The 25,451-nt window shown below is 54.6% G+C and overlaps 2 protein-coding genes across 10 annotated transcripts in view; both read left to right on the plus strand.

The window, feature by feature from the left end:
• The window catches only part of JAKMIP1 (janus kinase and microtubule interacting protein 1), a 129,303-nt gene extending 115,643 nt beyond the window's left edge, over positions 1-13,660 (plus strand). For 2 of the 4 annotated variants that reach the window (XM_032333784.1, XM_032333785.1), the window contains 4 exons: positions 1,097-1,300; positions 7,577-7,642; positions 10,760-10,804; positions 11,969-13,660. In XM_032333784.1, coding sequence (XP_032189675.1) covers positions 1,097-1,300; positions 7,577-7,642; positions 10,760-10,804; positions 11,969-11,998 — 345 coding nt within the window. In that variant the 3' untranslated portion in view covers positions 11,999-13,660. Of the gene's footprint in view, positions 1-1,096; positions 1,301-7,576; positions 7,643-10,728; positions 10,805-11,968 lie in introns of all 4 variants that reach the window. The other 2 variants (XM_032333786.1, XM_032333787.1) reach the window with 2 other exon arrangements.
• Positions 13,661-13,680: 20 nt separating this feature from the next.
• C2H4orf50 (chromosome 2 C4orf50 homolog) overlaps positions 13,681-25,451 on the plus strand; it is a 102,290-nt gene continuing 90,519 nt past the window's right edge. For 4 of the 6 annotated variants that reach the window (XM_032333793.1, XM_032333791.1, XM_032333794.1 and 1 more), the window contains exons 1-4: positions 13,681-14,205; positions 17,451-17,846; positions 21,132-21,270; positions 24,554-25,147. In XM_032333793.1, coding sequence (XP_032189684.1) covers positions 17,560-17,846; positions 21,132-21,270; positions 24,554-25,147 — 1,020 coding nt within the window. In that variant the 5' untranslated portion in view covers positions 13,681-14,205; positions 17,451-17,559. Of the gene's footprint in view, positions 14,206-14,255; positions 16,861-17,450; positions 17,847-21,131; positions 21,271-24,553; positions 25,148-25,451 lie in introns of those variants that run through there. The other 2 variants (XM_032333792.1, XM_032333796.1) reach the window with 2 other exon arrangements.

Here is a 25,451-nt window from a genome sequence, read left to right on the forward strand (position 1 = left end):
CCCCCCGCCCCCCACTTCCCCCCGGAGTGAGCACAATCACACTAACACTGGACACTGACGGGAGCAGCTGGGCGAGCGGGGGCCAGATGCCTGCAGAGGCTTGTCCATGGAAAATGTCCCCTCCACACCTCTGCTTCCAGCCACGTCTTCCCTCTTCTTGGCCATTTCCATCCAGACTGAAGATTGGTCTAGTCGGTGTTGGGAAGACAAGGAGCAGTTCCTTAGATCCCTTGGCCTGGAAGCCCTGTGTTGGGGTAGTTGCAGGTGTGGGACAGGCTGGGGAGGGTGGAGACCAAGAATTTGCAGTGACGGTGACCAGAGCAGTGGTCAGCCTGGCCCAGGATGGGGTTTGCTTTCGAGGACAATGTGGGTGGGGATTTGGGGAAGCAGAAAAGGAGATAATCCTCTCTTTTGTCCCTAGATATCCCCATGAGGTAACTATATTTAAGTGTCTTGGGGGTCAAGTGGAAAAGAAATAACTTCCTCTAATGATTAAAACTCTTGCCTTTCACAAGGAGCCTCCAGATGGCCACTGATCTCATCTGCTTTGCTAACACAGGGCGTCTCGTGTTTGTAGCAGGGCAGGCCCGGTTAGAGCATTGTCACTCTTTGCTTTAGGTTAAAATCGCATTCCAAACTAGCTGGCTGAAAAAACCACATGTGTGCAATTTGAGACATCCCCCCCCACCGACACCCAGGAGAAAAGGGGAGGTTTGGGGGGAGTACATGGGGTGCCAAGAACAAAATGGAAACTGGTGGAACCAAGCCTCTCTCTGAATCACACATTTTAAGGAGCAGTTGTGGTTATTTCTTCTTACAGCCCTTGTCCTCTCCCGGAAGGAGGAGGGCTATTCTTGATTGAATAGACTAAGACAGGTTCTCAAAAAGCTGTGCACGGGGCTGAAAGGGGCTCCCTGGCTCTCCCCCTCCCACCCCCGCCTGCCTGTCCGGCTGGATGCTCTCTGAAGCCCCCCCAACCCAGCACGCTCCCCTCCCCGCCTAGACCGCCCACGCTGCCTCCCTCGGCTGCAATGCCCCGGCCCCTACTGTCCCTCGTCTGTGATCTTCCACTGTCTGTGTGATTTGGGCCACTCAGAAAATCCAGGAGCTGGAGGCCACGCTGTACAACGCGCTGCAGCAGGAGCCGGGGCGGAGGGCCAGCGAGGCGCTGAGCGAGGGCCAGCGGGAGGACCTGCAGGCCGCCGTGGAGAAGGTGCGCCGGCAGATCCTGAGACAGAGCCGCGAGTCCGACAGCCAGGTCCTGCGGGAGCGCATGGAGCTGCTGCAGCAGGCCCAGCAGGTGAGGGGCAGGTGGCTGGCACCAGGTGCCTCTTGCCCTCTTCCCAGCCTCTGGCCCCTCGGACGGGAACCTGGTGTTTCAGGCATGGCTGATGGCCCGCTGGCCACCTAGCGAATCTCCTCGGGAAGCAAGGCAGGAATTCTCGGCGTGCGTTGTCAGCGACGGGGAGCAGCGTTCGGATACACATTGCAAGGGGAGGGCGCCCCCTGCTGGGTCCTCATGCAAACCCCAGCCTGTCGTTTCCCGGGGCTCTCCCTTGGGCAGGTGTACTCTATTTGAAGGTCAGGTTCTTTTTAAAACCAGGAGGCGTGGCTGAACGGTGTGCACTTTTTTTTTTTTTTTTCTGGCTGTATTTTGTGATGATGGTTAATTTGAGGACTGGACTCCGAAACCCTAAATGTCTTCCAAGGTTTGGAGTCCTGTGTGAAGGTCACATGCTGCCGAGCCCAGGGAGAGCCTGGCTGCAAGGACTGCAGGGAGATAACAGGGACAAAGAGGCCCCAGCCTCTACTCCAACATTTTCTGGGGGCTCACTGGTGGGGACCTTTGATGGTGGTCCCTCTGCGGGGTGGGGACAATGACATCCATTCTATTGACGAGGGCGCTAGGGCTCAGGAAGGTTAAGTCACATGCCGGAAGGTCACACAGTATATAGGGAGTCCCACCAGGGAGGAAGAACACGAGTGAGCAGGGGAGGCAACATCACAGAGGGCAGAGCAAGCTTGCCACCATCAGGAAGGGGCACATCTGAAGACAGCACAGGTCCCCGTGGATCTGAGGAGGGTGCGTGGGGGGGCCCGGCCAGAAGTGGAAAGATGTGGCGAAGGGGAAGGGGGAATGGTCAGCCTGGGAGGTCTCTTCATACAAGACTTGGTTTGATTGAGAGGACACGCAGGAGGCCCCTGTGACCCCGACCTGGCTGTCGCCTCTGTTCCCATGCTGCCCACTGCACTGGTGTCATTGGGTTGTCTGCTCCCTAGCACCCCAGCTCTGAAGCCATGTGCATGCAGTTGGAGTGCACAGGCATGTGCGTGCGCATGCGCACACACACACACACACACACACACACTCACACCCTGTGTCTAGGGAGAGAGAGGTTTCATTAGTAGGGAGATTCCTGATCAGGTGGGCACAGAGAGGGACAAAGGGCAAGGAGAGGTTGCAGATGGAGGGAGGGGAAGGGAAAGGCGTCACTCCTTCGATTGGGAAGGTCTGACGTGCGCAAGCGATGAGTGAGGCCTGGGGCGCAGACCAGCAGGTGAGGCAGAGGCCCAGACTTCCAAGCAGAGGGGGAGGGTGGGGGTGGGGGCGGGGAAGAAGGCCACCACGGTGAAGCTGCGGCTTTGTCCTGGCACACTGGGCTGCCTCCTGTCCTGAGGGAGGAAGAAAGGCAGGCACCCAGCGAAGAGGGGCGGAAGGGGCAAGGGAGGATTTGGAATCCCCGTGGCCCGAGTGGGTGGCGGCGTTGCTGGTGCAGGGCTGGCCACTAAGGATGGAGACCAAGAATTTGCAGTGACAATGACCAGAGCAACGGTAGGCCTTGCTGGGCGGGGCACAGGAGCTCAGGGTGTGGAGGGAAAGGGAGGCAGCGGGGCAGGGGGAGGAGGGACCACCAGCTGCAGCAGCAGCCTCCCTGGGCGCTGTTAGAAATGCTGACTCTCAGGCCGCACCTTGGAATTGGATTCTGCGGAAAAAAGTTGCTCAGTGTGGGGGGATTGTAAATCAAGATCGATGGCTGTGAGTTCCAGAAGGGAGTAAGGGCCTGTCTCCGTCCACTCTGGGCACTGTGACAAATGTCACAGACAGACTCCTGTGGGTCACAGCTCTGGAGGCTGGAGGGCCAGGAGCAAAGGGCTGGCTGATCTGGAGGCCAGTGAGGCCTCTGGGCTCTTCCTGGCTCGCAGATGGCCTCCTACTCCATGTGCCGTCAAATGACCAGAGGGGGACAAACAGCGCGGAAAGAAGGGGGCGAGTCGGAGGGAGAGATTTTTTTTTCTTATAAGGCCACCAACCCTACCAGATCAGGGACCCACCCTATGACCTTACTTAACCTTAATGTCTCCTGGAGGCCGCACATCTACATCCATTCACACTGGGGGTTACAGCTACAACCTAGGAATTTGGGGCTGGGGTGCCATTCATTCCATAGCAGGGTCTCATTCCTTTTTTGGTTCTGGAAGAGCATGAGCTCTCATTCCTTGTTGCGCTTCTCCCCTCACCCTGTCACCCTGACTTAGGCCAGGTGAACCCCCCCCCCACCCCGGTGGCATTGGACCATAGAATTCAGAGGACAGGGCTCATCTCATTGACTGAATCAATGGCAAGGCTTACCTCTGGGCCTCAGCTTCTGCGTCTGTGATTCTGGGAAGTTTGGAGAGCTCTTCCTCCAGACTTGGACTTGAGGGGGAGATGCCTGGCCAGACTCTCCCGGTGTGGCAGGCGCAGGGGTATTTGAGACACCATGGCGCTCGCTGCTCCTTGCTCCCTGTCCCTGCCAAGTGCCATATGTGTGACAGTAGCTGGCATAGGGGCCCCAGCTGGCATCTTGGTGCCTTCGTAAAAGATGCTCAGACTTGAGAGCACACCTGTTCCTTGTAACAGAATTTCCTGGCTTTGGTCATCCTCATGTGATGCCCAAGCAGAGGGGACGGTTTCCTTCCAACAAGCCCTGAGACCCCAGGGTGTCAGCAAAAGTGAGGTTTTATGGCTTCCTGCTTGCCTTCAGTGGCTGTGTACCAGCAGAGTACTTATGTGTCAGGCACAAGACTGGCCCCTGGGGCTGGGGCAGGGAGCCAAATCCCTATCCATGTTTCGTGGATAACATTCTCTTATAATCTAGTGAGGAAACTCACAGCACAAATAAACACCAAGGATGTCAGAAAGGCTATGAGGACAGATGGGAAATGGTGTGGAGATGAACCCCTGTGCTCTGCGCAGAGAGCAGCAAGTCCAAAGGTCCTGGGGTAGGAATGGTTTACTGAGCTTGACAAAAGGTGTGCAATGTTTATAAGCTGTAACTTTCCAAAGCAGCAGCTGCTGAATATAGGACTTTTAAAAACCAGAGGCCACAGGAGCTGGGTAAGAGCTAGCCACACAGGTAGTGGTGGCCTTCCCCCCTCCCCCACCAACTGTGGCCAGTGGAGCTCACGGCCTGTGTATGGAAAGCTATGGGGTGGCACTGGGAGCACAGCCTTTCAGGTCAGACAAGTCTGGATTCAAAAACGCCCTGACTTATAGTGTCACCTGAGTCTCAGTTTCCAAACCTGTAGAATGGGGACAGTCATAGCAGAGTCAGTGGAGAATTGAATTAAAGTACTGGGAAGAGCCAAAAGCTAAGCCCTGGACATGTGTTAGTTCCTATCTGCTGCACTTGACCTTTTCCCCCCAGCACGACCTTCACTCTGTACTCTGTCATGTTGTCATGTCTGTGACAGTCACTCATTTGATATCTGGTGACTGGGCAGGTGTTGGGTGCCAAGCCGTGTTTAAGGGCGAACAAGACAAAGTCTCAGCCTTGTGCAGGCACACCTGGTGATGATAAACAGGGAGATGGGATGGGGGTGGCCGGAGTCCCGTGGTGAGCTCTGCTGGGCAGGGGAGCCTGCCGCCAACCCCTGAAGAACGGGAAGGAGCCATTCCCTACTTGAACCCTGCATCCCCCACCCCAGTCGTCCCTTCATCCTTGGACTAGAATCCAAGGCCACATGCGGTCATGTTCTCATTACGGTGCCCCTCCCCACCCTGACCCAGCCTGGCACCTGCTGGGCCCCTTGCCAGGGACAAAAGGACAGGTCCCTTCTGTCCTCCCCTTCCATTCAGACATAGCCTGGGGAGCCCCCCCCCAACCCCAGCCCTGTGGAATTAGCTGCCCCCTCCCCACTGGAGGGTAAGCTCTGTGAGGGCAGGGACCTCTTCCTCAAAGCCTGGAAGTTGTTCCTGGGGGATTTTTGCAAGTTCTTGGAAAGCTGTAAAGCTTCCCCCTCCCTTCACATGACCCTGTAATATACAAGGCCCTTCCCCCAGCCTCAGGAGCCCCCATTTCACCTCGGGTTATGGGGTCACAGAAGAGGGGTTCAGATATTAGAAATTATGTGATTCCCCAACACCTAAGCTTGGGGTGAAAGACCAGGCTAGGGCCAAGCTGAGTTTTTGTGTTTTTTTTTTTTTAAAGATTTTATTTGTCAGAGAGAGAATCAGAGAGAGTGAGCACAAGCAGAGAGAAGCAGGCAGAGATAGTAGCAGGCTCCCCGCTGAGCAAAGGAGCCCGATGCAGAACTCGATCCCAGGACCCTGGGATCATGACTTGAGCTGAAAGCAGTTGCTTAACTGACTGAGCCACCCAGGCGTCCCCCCAGCTGAGTTCTGTGCTCATGGTTGGGTGCTCTCTACCTCCTCACCTTGCAAGGGGATCCTTGGGGACAGTCATGGCCACACCAAAGTATACACCCCTTCCTTCAGGTGGAGGAGAATCAGAAACATACAGGTTTCCTAATCTTTTATGGGATGCGTACTCTATGCCAACTCTGCTCTGAGCCCTTTGCACAGATTCAGCTGGTAGACCCTCAGACATGGGCAGCACCATGACCTTTAATTATTGATCAGGAAATCAAGGCCCAGAGAGGTCGAATCCCTTGCCTGAGACCTCATATCTGAGGATAAATAATTTTCTGGTGTCTTCCATGCCAGTCTGTTCCCTGTTTCTGGCAGTGTGACCTTTCCAAAATCAAACTCTCATCATTTCCCTGCTTAAAACCCTTCACAGGCTCCCCACGATACCCCAAATCTGTGAGCTCCTCATTGGGATGTTCCAGACCCTCTGAGCGTTGCCCCCATCCCTCTGCTCCCATGTCCTGTGTATCCTGTTCCCTCTGCTTGGAATTCCCTGCCCCCTCCCGAGTCTGGTACACTGTGGGTGCTGGGCTGGGCTCTTCCTCTGCTGGCTCTCCCAGCCCAAGGCTCAGTGCCCCACCCTTCTCCTCTCTGGGCTCCAGAGTCCCCTGCCTGGAGCACCCACATAGAATAGCACCCCACCCCTGTCCCTGCTTCCACTTGATTTTCTCTGTGACATTTGACCCAGTGGGCCATCTGGGTACCTGAATAATGAATGCTTCTGTCTGCAAACTCCTTAGGGCCCCAGGCACATTGACCTGTATTTGTTAAATGGGTGAATGTGTCCACAGAGGTAGTTCTCAAAGTGGGTCCGCAGACAAGCAGCATCTGCATCACTCAGGAACTCGCTGGAATGCAGGTGCTCAGGCTCGACCCCCTGAAACCAAGTCAGAAACTCTGCTGGGGGCCTCCAGTGATTTGCAAGCCCTCCAGGTGACCCTGACCCGGATTTAAGAACCATAGCCCTACAGAATGCATGGATGGCTTCTCCAGGCCTGGCTAAGAGTTCCTGGAGGCCAAGTGCTTATAAGGCCTGGCCTGGGTCACTGGCCCTGCAGCCCAAGGACACTGCAGGAGGGAACTCTCCACCTACATTCAGGTGTGGCAGGGAGGCCGCCAGATGGACAGTGGTCAGGGGTGGCCGGTCCCAGCACTTGAAGGGTGACTCTCTGGAAAAGTCTGTGCTTGTGGGACATCCTGGGTGGGATGCCACGTGGAACTGGAAGGAATGGGCTTGTAAGTTCTGGAGCTAGGGTGTGTGCCCTCAAGGGGCATTCAGTGGGTGCAGCAGCAGACAGGGTGACCAGTCATTCTGGGTTCCCGGGGCTGAGGTGTTGCTGGGGACCCCAGATGTTCAGTGGCAAAACCAGGACTGTCCTGAGCAGATCAGAATGGTTGACCATTCTCACACTTGTGCCGAGCGGGCTTCTAAGGGGCTGGGGCGCATGTGGGAGAGATGGCCACGGCTGGTCCTCGCTGGCCCTGCCCCAGCTTATCAGCCTTGCATAAGCACATTGTCTGATGCTACCTCGAATCCATGATCTCTATTAGCCTGCCCCAGGCACCTCCGTGTCCCGGTCCAGATGGGAGGCTTCTGTTTTAAAGAGATCCTATGCTAAGAGTCCACACCTTGTGATTCCGTTTCCGTGTGCTTCAGGAACTGGCAAAATCGACCTTCCGTGGTGGAGGATGGGGGTCAAGGAGCCTCCTGCTGGGGGCCCTCCATCTGGACTTGGGCTGTGGGGATGCGGGCCTGCCAGGCACGCTGCCTGCCTGTATTTGCCCACTTCTCTGATGGTGTGCTACACGCACCATGGTGAAGAGTAAAGAGAAAGTTTTGAACCCAGAAATTTTACCTTTTCTGATGCAAGAGGTCGTGTGTTTCAGAGAATCCGAGAACTGGAGGCTAAGCTGGAGACCCAGAAGAGACATCTGAAGGAGTTGGAGGAAAAGGTAGGTGGGGCGCCCACCCCTCCCCTCCCCCACTTCTTGCTGGGACAGGTCACCCTGCGGCTTTGTCCTTCCGCTCTGCCAGCTTTCTAATGCAAGAATGGATTCACCTCTTGCTCCCTTCTCTGCTTTGGTCCCCCCAAGATGGTCACATCCACGAAATAAGTAGCTCGTTCAAATGCTTTTCTAGGGAAGAAAAGTGCAGTTTGGGACCAACTTTGTGTTTGGGCAGAGCCGGGGTGAGATGCCTTCCCCTCCCCCCTACAAAAGACCTTTCAGGGACGGTGTGATCCTCTCTAGAGTGGCAAGCCAGGTTTGGTTACATCCCACGGACCCCTTCATCTTAGAGGACTTCTGTGTGCCAGCGGTGTGTTCTCGGGAGTTTCTCCCCTCCCAGTGGGAAGCAAGGCTGACCTATCCCCATGTTGACCCCAGGCCCCGTGTGTCTCTCTGCATTAGCATCATTTTGTGGGAGGGGACACTGGACCCTGAACCTGCAGCTGGGAAGGGGTAGCTGGTCTCCTGGGTGCCACAGCCACTGCTCAGCCCTTCTGGCATGTTCCGTTGTTCCAGGCAGACAGACGAGGGCCACTCAGAACTGCATGTGTGGCATCTCTGTCCTGCCCTTCCCACCTCCTGTCCATCCACCCAGTGACCATCCGTCCTTGAGCTCAGGGACCAGCTTGTATGCGTTGCTGTTTCCAAGACAGTTCTCCCCATGGAATAGGGCAGCACACTTGTTTGCCTGATGAGTCATAGATGAGTCGTAGACCAGTAAAGCACGTTCTGTGTTACAGAGGTAAGCGCAAGTGTGTGAGCCCCATGAAGGTTCTAGCCCCCCCCCCCGGGTCATCAAGGACAATGTGCCCGAGGAAGGGACCCTGGTCTGAACCTGGAAGTCCGATACGCAGTCACCCCGGGGGAGGAAGAGGGAGGGAGGGCATTGGCAGGTTTCCATTGCCTGAGGCAGGTCTTAGGAGAGAGGAAGCCCACCTACCCCCGAAATGGGGTCAAGGTCATGGAAGTCCCCCGAGGGCCAATTTCAGGGCAGATATGTACAAATGGGAAACAGCCCCTCCCCATCCTGGAGGCAGTCAGACACCGTGGGCCCAAACAGACGGTACAGCTCTTCAGATGATGCTAAGCCAGTTCAGAAGCTTCTCCCCTTTCTTTCCTGAGAGGATGCAGGAGTAACCTTCCCATACTTCCTCTTCACAGAGACCCTCAGTGCCTCCAGCCTGCACGGCTGGTGCTGTCCTGTAGGGGGCAGCAGAGGGTCAGGGCTGGCCGTCTCAGCACAGGGATTCAGGCGGGTCTGGTGCTAGAGTCCTGGCTACCCCTGTGGGATTCTGGTTTAAGCAAATGCCTAGTGTCTCTGTCGGCCAGATGCCCGCCCCACAATCTTTTGGGGCTGTTTTGAGGTCCCAAGGGAATGTCAAGTCTAATTCCATCCAAGAATCTCTGGGGATAACCTGGCTTCGCAGGCAGGTATGTCTGAGCTCTGCCCCAGGCCAGCCCTGGAACCCTGGGGGATTTCTCCCTTTGCCCTGGCCTGGGGGCTTAAATCTCTCCCCATCTTGTGAGTGGTTGTGAGGACTGCATGAGCATGGGGGTGTGTCTCAGCACCCAAGCTGGGCTTTAGGATTCCAGTGAGCAAAATTGGTCACAAAGCAGGGAAGGACAGCAAAGAGACTTTAAGCATGCCACTGTTGTCAGGTCACACACATGAAATGAGGCAGGTGGGTCCTGGGCGATGTGCAAAGCCCCCTTCTGTCCTCTGGTTTTGTCAAAGCAAGCGTTTGCATGTTGGTCTGTGTCCTTTCGTCACAAAGGAGTTGCCGAGGGGAGCAAACAGCATGCAGACTCCTGGTTGGGTCGGTAGGACGAGGAGCACCCACACACATTTCCCTGGGGCTGCTGGTGGAAAATGGCTGCAGCCTCATTGTCCGTGGCTCATGGCGGTGACCAGGAACCGTTTCCTGCCACACCTCACCAGGAAGTCCTTCCCCTTCCTGGGGCCTCAGTTTCCCCATATGGAAAATGACAACTGGGTGACTCCACACAGGCTCTGTCCAGCTCCAACCTCCAGTGATTCCAAAACTTGTGTACAAGTTGGTGGCTGTCTGTTTAGATTTTAATTTTTTTTTTGATAAATAATTTAAGGGAGTTATGTCATGGTGGGAGGGAGAACCACTTCCCAAACCCTGGATGGTGCTCCAACAGGTTCCACCTGATGAGCAGCAATCCTTTTGGAGCAAAGGGAGTCATGAATTCATTTCCAGAAAAAGAAATCTACTTTCAAACTGAATCTGTGTAATTTTTCCTTCCTTTAAGGCCACTTTCCCTCCTACTAATTTTTTCTTTTTAAAGCAGATGAATTGAATGCCACCAAAATTTTTTTTTAATATTTTATTTATTTATTTGACAGAGAGAGATCACAAGTAGGCAGCTCTCTGCTGAGGTGGGGAGCAGGCTCCCTGCTGAGCAAAGAGCCCGATGCGGGACTCGATCCCAGGACCCTGAGATCATGACCTAAGCCGAAGGCAGAGAGACTCAACCCTCTGAGCCACCCAGGTGCCCTGGCACCAAAGATTTTAAATAATGGTCTCTTTGGAGAGCGGGCCCTGGCAGGGATGGTGCTGGCCAGGGTGGGGGGGGTGCTTCTGCTCATGGGCAGATGGGTCTGGGTTTCCTGTGGACTAGAGGGAGCCCAGTGGGTCCTTGGGCGCAGGCCAGGCCCGGCCTTTTGGTGGGAGCCACCAGCTGTGACCGTGGGAGCATCCTTCCTCCGCTTGTAACGTATCCTGCTACCGTCTGCAGGAAAGCCATGTCTCAACACCGAAAGCATCTGGGTCTGTCTGAGTCAGCTGGGTGTCTGGGGAGAGCAGGTGGGGGTGCAGGAGGACTCTGGTGGTTGGGTTTCCAGATGATGTCAGTGTCCAGGCCTGCTCACTTCCCTGGCCTCCTTCTGAACCCGACCCCAGGGTGGTAGTTCTTGTGAAATGTGTGTGAATCCCATACGACGTATCTTACATCTTTTTCTTTTCTTTTCTTTTCCTCCCTCATTTTCTTTTGGTCTTATTTTATAGTTTTTGTTCCTTTTTTTGTTTTTCTCACTAGCATTCATTCTGTGGCCTTGATGACTTCAGTGAGCAAAGAACTCGGGTTGGTATCCCTTCAATTTCAGAGATAAACTTGATGATTTTCCGGGAAGGAGAATTTCTCCCATTTCTGGCCATGACATTCCCTGAGTGACAAGGCTCTGGGGAAGGTGGTCTGTGGCAGATTTCTCAGAGACTCAGGACCCTGGGGCGAGATGAGGGAGGGGGGTCCCACCCTCCAGGGAGGTTGGGAATGCTCATTGTGAAGAAGGGACAGTGGGGACCTGGTGGTGGCCCTGCTGTAGTTCATCTTCCAAAAGGGCTGGGGGTTGTGGTTTTTCCAAAGTTTTTTTCTATTCTGGCTTAGTTTCTGTTGTTCTCTATTGCCTGTGGACAGACTATTGCAGGTTTCTGGGGTCAGGGGTCTTCAGGAGCAGTGGACTGATGGGCAAGTCCATGACCTGAATATAAAATACCCAGGAAGCCTGTGTGGCAAGCCTCCCCAGCTCCCTGCCCCCCAGCCCTGTGCCTGGTTCTGTTGCTCAGGGACTTGGGACGGAAGCCATCAGAGCAGTTGGTCCTTCTCTGCCCTGCCTGGCCCCAGGACCCAGCTCTCACCCAAGCTCCTGCTTGGACACCCATGTCCTCCCCCATTCTCTTTGCTCTGAGTTCCCTCCTTAGGGATAAGGCTAAGGGGTGGGGTGGTGGGGTTCTTCCAGGTCCGCTGGATCTACAGTTCTGCCTCTGAATCTAGCCCAGGCTGGGAGCCCTCTGAGCTCTCGGGAGGCCCACAGTGCCCACTAGCTCCCTGATCCCCAGGCTGAGGTCTGCTGCTGGTTCCTTCCCTGACTGATATTCTCATAGGAGCCCTGAGCTTGGCCTCTGAGCACAGAGTTTTGCTTTGTTTCTTCTGGGTCCCATGGCCTAGGTCAGTGCTTGGCACATGGTGGATATTCAGGCAGTGTTTGTGTAGTGGGGAAGGGAGGGTCCCAGGTCTAATCAGATGGGGAGTGACGGTAACCGTGAGGGGGTGGGTCAGGTACTGGAGGACAGGCCATCTGAGTCCTATTTCCTCTTACCCTACATTGTCAGGGAAAGTCTCTCAGTGGGCTCAGCTGGAGAGATGGGCCAGCAGCGGGGGCCGGTGGGGCAGGCAAGCCAGGGACTTCCCCAACCTTTTTTAACCCTCAATTCTTACAACACTGCAAATTATTTTTTAATCTTACAGGATAGAAAAATTGCTTATGGAATATGTTGAGTCCCCATGGCAACCCCAGCCCCACTCAAAGCAAAATTCAACAGCAAAACAAGCTACTTCAAGCCAGAGACTGAACACAGAATCCACGAGTACTCGATGAGGAGGCCTTTTGGCTCCATGGCTGGGTCCCGGCTGGGCTGAGCTGCAGGAGCCCCGAAGATGATGGGGATTTTTGTCAAGCTCGGGGCTTCATCTGAGTCCCTACTCTGGCACATTCTAAGCCTGAGGGGCAGAGACCTGAATACCAGGAAACTAAGTGCAATTACTAGAAACTGAGTCACTGGAGGGCCACTGCACTGTCAGGGGCTGGGCCGGAGTCCTTGTCCCTGCTCTGCATGCCCCCTGCCCCCCAGCCATGGGGGCATGTCCAGCTGGACATAGACCTATGTACATATATCTCCATGAACTGTGCTCTGTGTACCCTGGAATCTGTCAGCCAGAGTGACTTGCAAATGTCCCTGTGATTCGAACCCAAGTTCAAACCCTGGTCAGCAAATTCCTTCAGATCCATTAGGTGATGACCAGGGAGGGAGGGAGGGAGAGAGAGAGAGAATGAGCAGGACTCAGGAGGGACTAGAGATTCACCCACTGTGGAGGGCAGATCCGAGGACCTCAGATTTCCAAGAAAGAAGCCACAGGCCCCATCGCTTTTGTGGATGTGACACGGCGACAGTCCCAGAGCATGACTGTCCCTGGGGCCACATGGAATGAGGAATGAGAAGGTGGACACAGACCACACCGTTCTCAGGCAGCCTTTCATCTAGGTTGTAGTTTGCAAGGCCCTGTCAAGGGAAAATGCTAGAAGGTGGAGTGTAGCAGGGAGCATCCATGGGGAACAAGCCTCCCTCTGACACCAGGGCCGCGATCTCACCATTGTGGAGGAGGGAGCCCTTCCTGACCTCAGGAGCCTGGCCTCGGAATGGAATCTCCTAAGAGACGGAGTGGGGCAGCAGGGAGGACAGGCAGGAGCTGGCGAGAGTGGGCCCCAGAGGGAGCCCCTGGGAAGGGAAGTGGCTTGGGGGTGTTGCTGCTACTGTTATTCTAGGGCAGGTGGGGTAGGTGGGCGAGCGTCTCCCAAAGAAACCCCTGCTCACGCGACCGTTCTCTCCTAAACGTCTGGAAGGAGACATGTGAAATTAGGAGGGGTGAAGGGAAACAGAAGGTGCGAAGGAGAGGACAAGCGCCCTAGGAGAACCAGCAGGGACGGGCTGATCCCAAGGACCGGCTGCGAGAGCAACCCCGGGATTTCGAGGAAGAAGGACCTTTGGAGAAAGCCGAGTGACTGAGATTGAGGCCGCTGAGGAGCCCCGCTGAGATGGGAGCCCAGCAGAGGGGCTGGAGGTTCTCAGAAGGGCAAACCAAGGATGGAGAAGGAGGTTGCAGTGGGCACGGAAGATGTGCCCCCGCCAGATGGGGCAGAATGTCCAAACCAAATCAAAGAGTTGGGGGGGGAGGGGCTCTAAGCAAACGCACACCAGGACAGCTGAGAAGTGACCATTCTCTGTTGAAATCTAAACCCAAAGCACCTGCCACACCAGCCCCCACGACTTACCAGTATTTGGTATCCAAATGTGAATGAACTGATGTCTTTGCTTGAAGACAGACAACTGTGCATCCTGGGTAACTAAGGGAGTGTGGAACCAGGCAGTGAGTGCACAGGAACACCCGTCTGCTCCGCATCAAGAACCCCTGCTTTGCTAACTTAGTAGATAGAAGTCCAGGAGCTGCACGCTGGTCTGGAAGATTTTCTGTGGCACCAAGTGTCTGTCTTCTCCCTGTTGCAAGAGCGTCCAGGAGTGTGGTCCCCATGTCCTCCTGTCCCCATCCTTCTGTCTGCTCAGTTCTCCTACTCAGACAACAGGACAGGAATGCTGTTGGCTTTGAAGTCAGACCCATCTGGGTCCACTCCCAGCCTGGCCCTTTTACCACGGCAGACAGAGGCAAAGTACTTGCTGCTCTGAGTCATAACTTCTTCTCAGAAGATGGGGATGGGGGTGATGGTTCCCATGCAATGCCTTGCCTCTCGTCTCTGTGAGGCATAACTAGGCAGACCCATAGGACTCCCGGATCCTGGCAGGACATGTGACAGGCAGCATCCATGGCTCCCTCAGTGGGACTCGTCCACAAAAGAGACCATCCAGTCCCTGGGGGACCAGGACCCATTCTCTGAGACAGCGCAGGTGCAAGGGAGTGAGACACACAAGCAGGTATGGGGGCGGCCCTGGCTTCGAAACCCCAAGTCCCCAATAAGAGTCAGTGTTTCTTGTGACTGTCCTGGGCACTGCTTCTAAAGTTCCTGCCAGGGATAGGCCAGTTCCAAGAGGCATTGTAGTCATGGGACCTCAGAGCTCTGGTGGCCCAGCAGACCTGTAATTGGACTTCATCTTAGCCCTCCATTCCTGGGGCGGGAGGGTGGTGTACACCCCTCATGGCTGTCTCGTAGCACAAAGTCTCCCATGGGTGTGGTTCCCGGGACAGAAGAACTACAAGGTCAGGCAAACCCTGGGTCAGTGTCTTGTACAGGAAGGAGAAGGGTCGGGTCCACCCTTTCCCACCACCCTCCTCACAGATCTGCTGGGGAGGCTGAGGGAGAGCCCTGTCAAGTTCCTGGTACGTGGTGCAGCCCATCCCCCTCATTCCTGCCTCCTCTGTGCCAGTGGCAACCCGTGCATAGCTGGGCAGGGAAGTCCAGGGCTCACCCCTGTGTCCCTCCCCCCATACCGTTCTGGTGGTGCTGTGGGCCAGGAGACCAGCCAGGCTGACAGGCCGTCCTCATTTGGGATGTGGGACTTCTAGTTTGAAAGTGGGGTAAGTCCCTGTCAAGCCGGGACGAGTGGGTCCACATATGGCACAAGGACATGGCCGGTGGCCCTCCTTCATCTTGGCACCCGATGCTCACGGATATAATTGCCCTCTCTGGCATGTCGTGAGTGGGACTTCTGTGAAATGCAAAAGGTGGGGCGTGGGTGCTACACTGATGCTTCTGGGGTTAGCGCATCCAAAAGGCATGGGATTTCCTGACTGCTCCCAGCACAGTTTTGCGGCCCTATGGTGGGGAGCCCATAGGTGCATGGGGCACCTTGTTAGGGTTCCCTGGTAACCTTGGAGAGATGAACACTGTGCTTTAGCGTGAGCTCAACATGTATCTGAGCAAATTCATTAGCTTTCCTCCCACTGACCACTCCTTCCCCCTTTCTTCCCTGTCCTTCCAGCCTATAGGCTGAAAGTCTCCCAGTCTGGGTCTCTTGCTTTTCCAGCACTTTCCATAACCAGTCTGTGACCCGTGGAATCTTGCCCGATGGTCCCAGTACCATGATATGTTTGTTTTTGCCTGTTTTCTCACATTCAACCAGAACCTGCTAGAGGTCTACCAGTTTGTGGTGCTCCTCCCTGAGGTTGTCTAAGAGCTCTTGCGGGGCTTCTGCAGGCCCCATACTATGGCCTCCCCCCAGACTATGCCCAGCAGTTAAGTAATTTTCCCAGGATCCCATCTGAGACTGGAGATGAGATTCAGCCCCAGACAGTGTGGTCCAGATGCCTAACTATATCCCCTCTCAGCTGACACCCCAACCCATCACCTTGGGCCAGTCTGTGTCTGTCACAAACCCTGTGGGTCACCCTAGCACACTGGTCACTGATGGCAAAGTACAATTAAAAACAAAATCTTCTCCCAACCCAGAAAACCTCTCCATGGAGGTAGACAAGAAAGAAAGCACGTTTATTCTTAAAGGAACAGCAAATAGAGTGTGATGCACATTCCAAGCGCTTTGCCCAGAGATTTGCAAAGACAGAAAGAAATCTCACCCCTTTACTAGCCAAGCCACTACAATCCATCCTGCACGTGTCCTCAGGATAATAGCGGTCACTTCTCCAATAAGAGGACTTGACAGTGCCATCTGTTACCCACTGGTCACCCTAAATCCACCTTGCCATCAGGGTAGCCCTCTGTGTTTGTTGAGCTGGTTTGTTTTCACTTTTGTTTTTGTTGTTAGTTTCAGAGGCAGAGTTCAGTGACTCGTCAGTTGCATATCACACCCAGTGCTCACCACATCGCGTGCCACCCTTAATGCCCGACACCCGGTTACCCCATCCCAGCAATCTTCAGTTTGTTCCCTAGAGTTAACAGCATCTCTTAAGGTTTAATCTTCTTCTCAAGTTTCATCTTTTTTTTTTTTATACAAAGGAGAATGAAATTTTCTCGTCTTTATGCCAGGGTGGCTGTGGGGTGTGGAGGCAGGCACCCCTGAAGTCCAGCCCCTGGCCTCCCACAGGACCTGGGAGATGGGGTTCTAATTTCCTTGAATGTTTGCATTCCAAAGAGATGGTCCCCAGGCCTTTCAGAGAGACATCCCTGGGTCAGAAAGCTGGCAAAAGTCTCTTGTCACCTCCTGCATGTCCCAGAGACCTCCGTCGTCAAAGCAACATCTGAGCAGGCCCTCCCAGCCTCTAAACACTCCCATACACCACCCCCCAGTCCCTCCAGAGAGGTGGCAAAGTCTTTGCCCTTGAGCTCAAGGCCCACATGGACATGGCCCCAAGCCACCTTCTGTCCTTCCTCATTTCCCCTCTGAGCACCTACAGGGCTGGCCACTCCCTTCATCTGTCCTGATGCTGCCACGGGGCTGGGATCCCCAGGCTGCTTCTGCCTAGTAGAATCCTGTGCCCACCCGAGTGCCTCCAGCCCCCAGCTCCCTCCCACAGGATATGTGTGTTCCTGCTGGACTTGTGGTGCATTTATTTCTCACCTCCCGAGTTTTGGACTCAGACCTGGGTTTGAATCCTGACTCTAGCATTTCTCCTAGATGAGGCCTGGACAAGGCCCTCCTCTTTCTGGAGCCTCTGTCTCACCATCTACAGAATGGGTATGATAATGCCTACTTCCTAGGGTTAGCGGCACAGTCAGACCAGCTAGGGTAACATGACCAAGATCTCAGGTGACACACAAAGTGCAGCACTAGCTCTAGGTCCCTGATCAATGTTTCCTGTCCTCAGAGAGGAGGCATAGAGCTTGAGGGTTGAACTTGAGCTGCACCACTGAGAGTTTATATTTCTGATGGCTCTGCCTGGAAATTTCAGTTTACCTCTCTGTGTGCATAGTTAAACATTTTTTTTTTTAAGATTTTATTTACTTACTTGACAGATCACAAATAGGCAGAGAGAGAGGGGAAAGCAGGCTCCCTGCTGAGCAAAGAGCCTGATATGGAGCCCAATCCCAGGACCCTGGGATCGTGACCTGAGCCAAAGGCAGAGGCTTTAACCCACTGAGCCACCCAGGCGCCCTATGGTTAAACACTTAATTCCAAGTGACTTTTCTGCGATGTTTTCTTGCTTTGGGTGCATTCTGGCCTGCCAGCTTGTAAACTGAGAGGACTTCATTCATATTGTATGATGCATGTGAGTGAAACCCAAGGCCCACTCGTGAATAATTCACCTGTTCTTGCCCTCCTCAAAGGGTATTCTGCGCAATCTGAAGGCCCTGCAGGCATCTGGAAATCTCCAGAAAGTCAGTGCTGCAAATCCACTCACTGTTACGAAGCCGTGACCCATGACCTCTGTCCAGGATGGAGCCCACAGCTACAGGACGGACGGAGAAGAGTTTCAGCTATGTGGTCAGGGCACCCAGCAGTGATGGGTTTGACGTAATGAATGTGGATGTGAAGATCGACACGTGCTGGGTATTTCAGGACGTGGAGGACAGCGGTGAAGAGCAGGACTGTCCTGTGGACGAAGCTGCTGGAAGCCCCGACGTGGACACAGGCACACTCAGGAAGCAGCTGGAATCCTCTGAGCAGAAGCTGTTGGCCACTGTGGACCAGTACATGATGTCTGAGTCCGAGCTAAGGAGCAGGTAAATAAGACATTTGGATCTTCTTGGTGTATTGAATGATGGACTCCTGGGCATCTTAATGGGGTTAGATGGTATGTTGACTTGTGTCTGCAGCTGAAGATGTGATGCCTGGGCAGCCTCCCCTCTGGTTCCTCCTCTGTTCCGCCCTCTGCTCCGCACGCCAGGGGCTGAGCCTGCACCATGTCCCAGGCTCCCGCACTCTGGCTTCCGTGGGGGCCAGCCAATGGGAGGGAGGAGTGGAGGAGGAAGGGAGAGGCCAGGGTACTTTGCCCTCTCCTGCTCGGGGTGACAATCCGCAGTGTCCCAGCCATGCTTTGGGCGTCCTCTCTGGTCCTCCCCTGCCTGGTGGCTGGCTCCTAGGGCCAGAATCAGCTCCTAGGCCCAGAATCTGCAGGGGCAAAGGGGCACCTGCCAGGGGCTCATCTCTAGGTCGCCGGTCCTCTCTGTCCGGCCTTTTAGCAATTCCACCATCTTTATGACAGACTCTCTGCGCTTGTTTCTCACTGTTGACTTTCCTGGCCTCGGTTCTGTTCTCCTGGTGGAAGTGACGGGGTCCAGAGGTTGGGATGCGAGCCCAGGTCCTCCTCTTAGCCTGTGCTGTTTCCTGACCATTATCCGGTACAGAGCCCGGCAGAGTGAGGTGCGGTCCTGTGTGCATGTCAGGGGAAATCCCACACAGAGATGCAGGACGGTCACACCTGGGATGTACCCTGACAGGCTTACCATGATCCCAGCAGCCAAGCATCTTGGATTTATCTGGGACTTCACCATTTTCTTGTATTTTCCTTCATTTTAATAAAAGCAAGCTATTAAATGTATATTTACTTGTGCTTTTTATCTTTTTTCCTCTTCGTAAGACTTTCTACAGGTGGGAATTCACATAGCAAGAAAGTAGTTTTGTTACTTGATGAGGTTGTCCAGCCATCCCTCCATTCCTTCCTTCATTCATTGATCACTCACTCATTCTGCCGTCTGCACCGGCCCACCCCAGAATCGCATGCTGAGTTATGTTAGTTTGCTGGGGCTGTTCTAACGGAGAACCACAGCCTGGGAGACTTCACAGAACCGTACTGTCTCACAGTCCTGGAAGCTGGGAAGTCCCAAGTTCACAGTGCAGGCAGGTTCCTTCTGAGGCCTCTCTCTGTGGTGTGTAGATGGTCGCCTTCTCCCTGTGTCCTCATGTCTCCATATCTCTGTGTATGTCCGTGTTCTAATCCGCTCTTCTTGTAAGGACCCTCGTGGGATTGGATCAGGGTCCACCCAGATGACGTCATGGCAACTCAGCTACCTTTGTAAAGGCTCTGTCTCCAAATACAGTCATGTTCTGAGGGGCTGGAGGACAAGATTTCAGCCTATGAATTTGAGGGGACACACGTCAGTCCTGGGGTTGAGACCCAGGGAAGGTAGATCCCTCCCAGCCCCAGAAAGAGCTGCGGCGTAACCCCACATGGCCGTGGATTCAAATCTTTCTCCAGAAAGATGGCAGTGAAAACCAGAAAGGCGTCAGGCCCAGGGAAAATGATGGGAAACCCCTACCAAAGGAGACCCCTCCATGCAAGGAGAGTGGTGGGGAGGGGAGATGACGGAGGGGAGGGGGGCCTCTGGGACTGGGGCCCAGGGTGAGGCCACTTGGGAGGGGGCATCCTGGACCCACCTGTGGGGAAATGTGGGCTGTGTCCTCTGTTCTCAGAAGGTGGGCCACCCCATCCTGCAGGAGCGGAGCTGGGGCAGTGAGGGCAGACTGCATTATCCAGGGTCACTACGCACGGAAGGCAGGATCTGAATGCACAATGGGTTAATTTGACCATGGGGGTCATCTTGCCAGGGTACGGTCAAGGTTGGTAGTGTAAATTGGGCCTTATTCTGATGAAAGAGTTAACATTCTAAACTATTTATTATGGGGTTCCTGGGTGGCTCAGTCAGTTAAGCACCTGACTCTCGGTGTCCGCTCGGGTTGTGATCTCGGGGTCGTGAGATCGAGCCCCACCTCGATGCTGAGCACAGGGTCTGGTTGAATTTCTCTCTCCCTATGCTCTTGCCCCGCCAAAATAAGGAAAGAAAATTCTTTAAGTATTTATGATAAAAGGAACAAAGAGAGTAGTTAGAAATTTGAGAAAGAAAACCCAGTCCCGTCTTCACTACCTTGTCAATCATGTGTATTCATCTCCAACATAAATGCTGTAAATGCCACAAGACTGTCGGTAGCTCTACCCTCCTTGAGTGTTCACTCGGTTCCAGGCACAGTTTACATGTTGGTTTACATGTTTTAGAGACAAGGGGTGGGGGGATGGGTGAGCCTGGTGGTGGGTACTAAGGAGGGCACATATTGCGTGGAGCCCTGGATGTGGTGCGTAAACAATGAATCTTGGAACACGACATCAAAAACTAGTGATGTATTTTATGGTGTTTACATAGTCACGTATTTAATCCTTAAAGCAATACCCCAGATCGGGTGATAGTATTATCCTCAACTTGCAGGTGGGGCAATGAGGTGTAGGGCAGTTCAGTGAAGTCTCCATGGTCACCCACATGGCCAGTCACATGGTGGGGGACTGGGACTTGAACCCAGGCGGCCCGCCCAGGGTGTAACGGCAGCCACACCATTTCTTCTGCTGCCTTGGAGTGGGAGGGGGGGTGTCTCCCTGCTTCCTTGTTCTATGCAGCACTGAGTAGAAATATTTAACCGGTCCTTAATCTGAAAAATGGTACTCCATTGTCCATTTTCTATTCTGAGCATATCGGTACCCAAGGGCTTCGAAAATACAATACTGAAACTTGGTGGCTTAAAGTAACACACGGGCAGTAGAGCGTAGGGTTAAAAGTATGAGTTTGAGAGTCAGTCTGGCCTCTAGGATGCTGTGTGACCTCGGGTGAGTTGCCTGGCCTCTCGGATCCTGAGTTTTCTGGCATGTGAAGGAGCGGTAGGGGAACTCACCTGCAGGCTGGTAATGTGAGGGTTGATGGAAACAACACAAACAAAGCTCTCAGGCCACGGGTCCCTGGCTCTGTTCTTTGTTGGTATCGCCTGAACTCGGGATTACTGGCTTAGGAAGAAGAAGAGTGTTAAGATTCCTGAGGCAGGGTGCATTATTATTCCGTAGATACTTCTGACGTAGTCTAGATCATCTTACATGTGTATGAATGTTTCACGAAATGTGATTTCGTCAGAATTTCAAATTGGCCAATGACCAGAAAAAAAAAAGATGGTTGGCCTCAGTGTTGGTGAGAATATTGGGCCATGTTTATTGTTTCCTGATTAAGCGTCTTCCTGCCTCAATGCTGCAGGATCCAGGAGCTGGAGCTCTCTGAAAGACACCTTCTCCGGACAGTGGAGCAGCTGGGTGCCCGTGTGACACAGGAAAGGAGCGCCACTGTGCGAGCCCAGGAGACGCTGCAAGCCCTGCGGCGGGAGCTGGCCAGCCAGGTACCGCGTCCCCTCTTCTTTCCAGAGCTTGTTTCTTGACCCTGCAGGGTAGCCCCACGTGCTCAGAGGAGGTAGCGGCTGCCGTTGAGTGAAGATGGGGGCGGAAGTAGTAGGTCGGTGGGGTGGGATGCTGTGAGAGCCTAGCCAGGAGCTTCAGAGGGGACCTCATTCCAACAGTGCAAGCAGGGGCAAGTTCCCAGGGCCTCTCTGGGCCTCAGCTGCCCCACCTGTACAATGGGATCCACATCCTGCCTTGTCTGCCTCCTCAGGGTCCCGGCTGGGATCCAGCAGGGGGAGTGGGTTGGTGAGAGCATTGGTTGACCTGCAGGGGCTCTGCGCTCACAGAAGTTTATTTCCATGCCCCAGGGAAGCCAGCTCTTGTCTAGGGGCAAGCTGATGACTAATGTAGGGTCCCTGCTCTCGGAAGCTGGCATGCAGGCGGGGACATGGATAGGAGACAAGGACCTCCCAAATTGGATGCCAGGTGTCAGGGGAAAGGTGCAGGCACGTGGTGTGTGCATGGAGTCGAGGGTAGAGGGAAGCTACAGAGAACCGAGCCAACTAAGTTGGACCTCAGGGGAAGGGCGTGTGAGGTGTGGGTAACAGCCTATGCAAGGGCACAGGAGTGTGGGAGAACATACTGGAGCCAGAGCAGAGGGTGTGGGCACAGAGAAGGTGCTGGCAAGACTGGAGGGTTCCAGAAAGGCCAAGTTGCCAGGACCATGGTGTGGACCAAATATTAATTGCAACAAGGAGCAGGCTTTAGGGGACTTTGACAGGAGAGGCTCAGGATAGGGTTTGGGGGCAATTATTCTAATTGCATGGGAGAGAGAGAGAGAGAGATGGAGGCATGGGGACAAGTTAGTGTTTTGGACAAGCAGTGACTGGTGCCAAACCATGACTCTGCCACTCCCTGGCTGTGTGACCTGCGGCGAGTGATTTAACCTCTCTGGGTCTCAGTTTCCTCCTCTGTGAAATGGGAATGATATAGTCGCCACTGTCTGGGGCTGTTGTGTGGGCTGAGTGAGTTAGTACATGTAAAACACAATAGTTGCAGTAAATAACACCAGCTGCTTTCATAAATATTAGCCTTTATTGCAAGATTCCAGGGGCGATCAAGGCTGGAGGTAGGGGACACTCGGGGAGCACCGCAGAGGTAGAAACGACAGGCTCCCAGGATGGCTGTGTGCAGCTCTCAAAGCCTCCCTGCCGCCGCCCCCCGACCCCAGAGAGCCCAGCAGTGGCCATCCAGCTGCAGGTGGAAGCCCGCTTGTGGGTCATCAGACCAGTTCCCTGTTGCAACCAGCATTTTCAAAACGAGATCGACTAGGAAATAAGAAAGGGCATTAGCATACAAGAAATGCTGTTCTGTGAAATTCTTGTTTCGGTGGCACACCATGCATGTCACGGGACATGGGCTGAAGGTGTGTTTCCAGAGTGGGGGCAGTCCAAACAGCCAGAGAAGCCCTGATTCGGGCGTGAATGGAGTCAAACATGGAGTGGGGAGAAATGAGGAACTCACTGAAACTGAAATTCGTCTTCCAGATGCCAGGGAGACATGCGATGGCACTTTCCCCTCTGCATTGAACTCTGGGTACAGGAAATTACAGTTACTTGTCCTCTGCTCCCCCAGCATGCCCTCACTGGTGTCCTGAGAGGAGCCATCCAGTGCGATGTAGTGGTGTCGTAAGAGACCCCACCGTGAAGAATGTCATCTCCCCGTGGAAGATACCTCAATAAAGAGGTGTTGGGCCTTGCCCTAAATCCATGTAGGATTTCCAGGGGGTCTCAGCCACAGCCCCGGAGTCACAGGATGCTCCCAGTGTGACGGGGAGACAGAGGAGGAGGGTACGAGCAGGGACAGTGCTGTCGGGGGACTCAGGGGCACCCCGGGACCAGGAGGTCTGTGCAACATTGTGGTCTTTTCTGCATCCGTGTCCTTATTACTGTGTCATGTGATGAATATTTTCCTGGGAAGACCTGTCAGGCAACCTCAGTTCCAGATGAGGGGCACAGGTTCTGAGGGGCGGGGGTGCCTGCTCAGCATCCCTTCGAGACCACTTGGCCCTGCTACAGCTCCTCCATGGTATCTGCATTTCAGAGAAAGTTTTGTAGGAGCGCACAGATGAGGTTTTTCTGCCTTGTGTACTTGATATTTGCCAAATGGCAGTTTTGCCCTCTTGTTGTCATGGTCCCAGGAAATCATTTGCATATGCAAAGTGACCTTGTTTCTGTAGTGACTTGTCATCCTTCTGAAAGCCAATAAAGGCAGACCAGTCCAGTGATGGAGCTGATTCTGGGATAACTGGGAGCAGTTTTCCCGCCAGGGAATCGGGACTCCAGCTTCATCTGCCCATGGCTCCCAAGAACGAGCTGCCAGAGCCTGCCGGGCCATCCCTGGGCTTACCTCTTTCACCACACTCTGTGCTGTGTCTTCTGCAAGCTCTCCTGGGCCACATCAGCGGCCGGCAGTCAGCGGGCACTCGGGGCTGAGATAGAGCTTAAAAAGGGCACGGTGCCACCTGCGTAGAAGTGGGCAAGGACTCCTGTTTTCACCGTGGCCAGGTCACTCCAGTCCAGCTCACTCAGTGCCGGCCCTGGAGCCCAGAGGGCTGGGTCCAAGAACAGAGAGATATATTGTCCAGACTTTGAGGAAAAAGCCTTGAGTCAGATACACAGAAGTTCAAATTCCAGCCGCGGTGACTTGTAGCATAGTGGGATTGTGCTAGTTGCTTCTGAGCACCCCAAGGGGACAGTAACCGTGCCCGGTGCTTGGGGCTATGCTCAATAAGGAACAGCTGTGTGCTGTATCTCACCAGCCAGAAACCAGGGCTGACCTTTGCAGGGTCAGGCATTAACCCTTTAGGGTTAGGGAAATGGAGAGATCTGGGAGGTCCTGGGTGGACGTGGGGAAACTCAGGCAGGTCTAGGCGGCAGCTCTTTACAAAGTGGTGTGCACGTATTCATTACTGAAATCACGGGGGCAGCCTTCTCCGTGTGCCCCAGCTGATGCCCAGGCAGCCCAGCACACAATTTCCTTGAAAGAGCCCAGGGAACTCGCGGTGTGCGGGCCTCTTAGGAGGGTGAGGTAAGGGAGGTACTCCTCCCCTGTAAAATCTCAGTAACGAAATAAATATTTGGTGCAATATTTTAATGCGTAATTAATGCACGAAAAAAAAAAACCCATGCACAAAAATATGGAAGTTTAAAATAAAAACAGTGTGGGCGACGGTGTGTCCCCTGGGCTGGCTTCCTGACGCCCTCATCCACCGCCAACTTGTAGGTTCTGGAAAAGGAGCGTGCAGCTCGGCGGCAGCGGTGGCAGCTCCAGCGGCTGCGGGAGCGGCTGCGGCGCAAGGACGAGGCGCTGGGGCGGCAGGCGGCGGCTCTGGAGCGCTGCCGGCAGACCCAGCGGCTCCAGCTGGGCCTGGTGCGCGAGCAGGAGCGCGGCCTGCGGGAGCAGGTGCAGCGGCTGGAGCGGGACGTGCGGCACCTGTGTCGCGCGGCTGGCCTCTTGCTGGCTGAGCTGGATGTCCCCGCCCCAGGCAGCCCCGGCAGACTCGGCCCGGCCTGCCCCCGGGGTGACCCCGGAGAGGCCGCGGAGCTGCGCGCTCTGCAGGCGCGGGCGGAGCGCGGGGAGCGCGAGCGGGAAGAGGCGGCGCGCCGGCTTCGGGAGCAGCGCGCCACGGAGCGCCGGCTGCGCGTGCAGCTGGAGGATCTGCGCTGTTACATCTATGAGCTCAAGCTGTCGGAGATCGGCCTGCAGGGCCAGGTGGAGGACCTCGCGCAGCAAAACCAGAGCCTGCGAGAGGCCCTGGCGGCCCAGGCCCCAGGGGAGAGCGCGCGCAGCAACGTAGCTGCTGGCCACTGCAGCCCGGTAAGTGGCCGCAACCCAGGGCATGCGTGATTTGTTGATTTTTCTCTAACTTTATTCTACAGCCACGTGTTAAGTCACCAGCGCCTTCATTTCCAGTCTTCCTCTCCATCCGCTCATCAACCCCAGCAACCTTATCCATCCATCCTGGTTCCATCAGTCACCTACCCACCTAAGGGCAGAGCTCCTCAGTCATACACCTCATCTACCCATCCTCCAACGCAGTCACCCCACCAGCCATCTGTCCACCTTCTCATCCACCCAACCACCTGTCCACCCACGGACCCCCCACTTGCGTCCACCCGCT

Source organism: Mustela erminea, chromosome 2 (assembly GCF_009829155.1).
Source record: "Mustela erminea isolate mMusErm1 chromosome 2, mMusErm1.Pri, whole genome shotgun sequence".
NCBI lineage: Eukaryota > Metazoa > Chordata > Mammalia > Carnivora > Mustelidae > Mustela > Mustela erminea.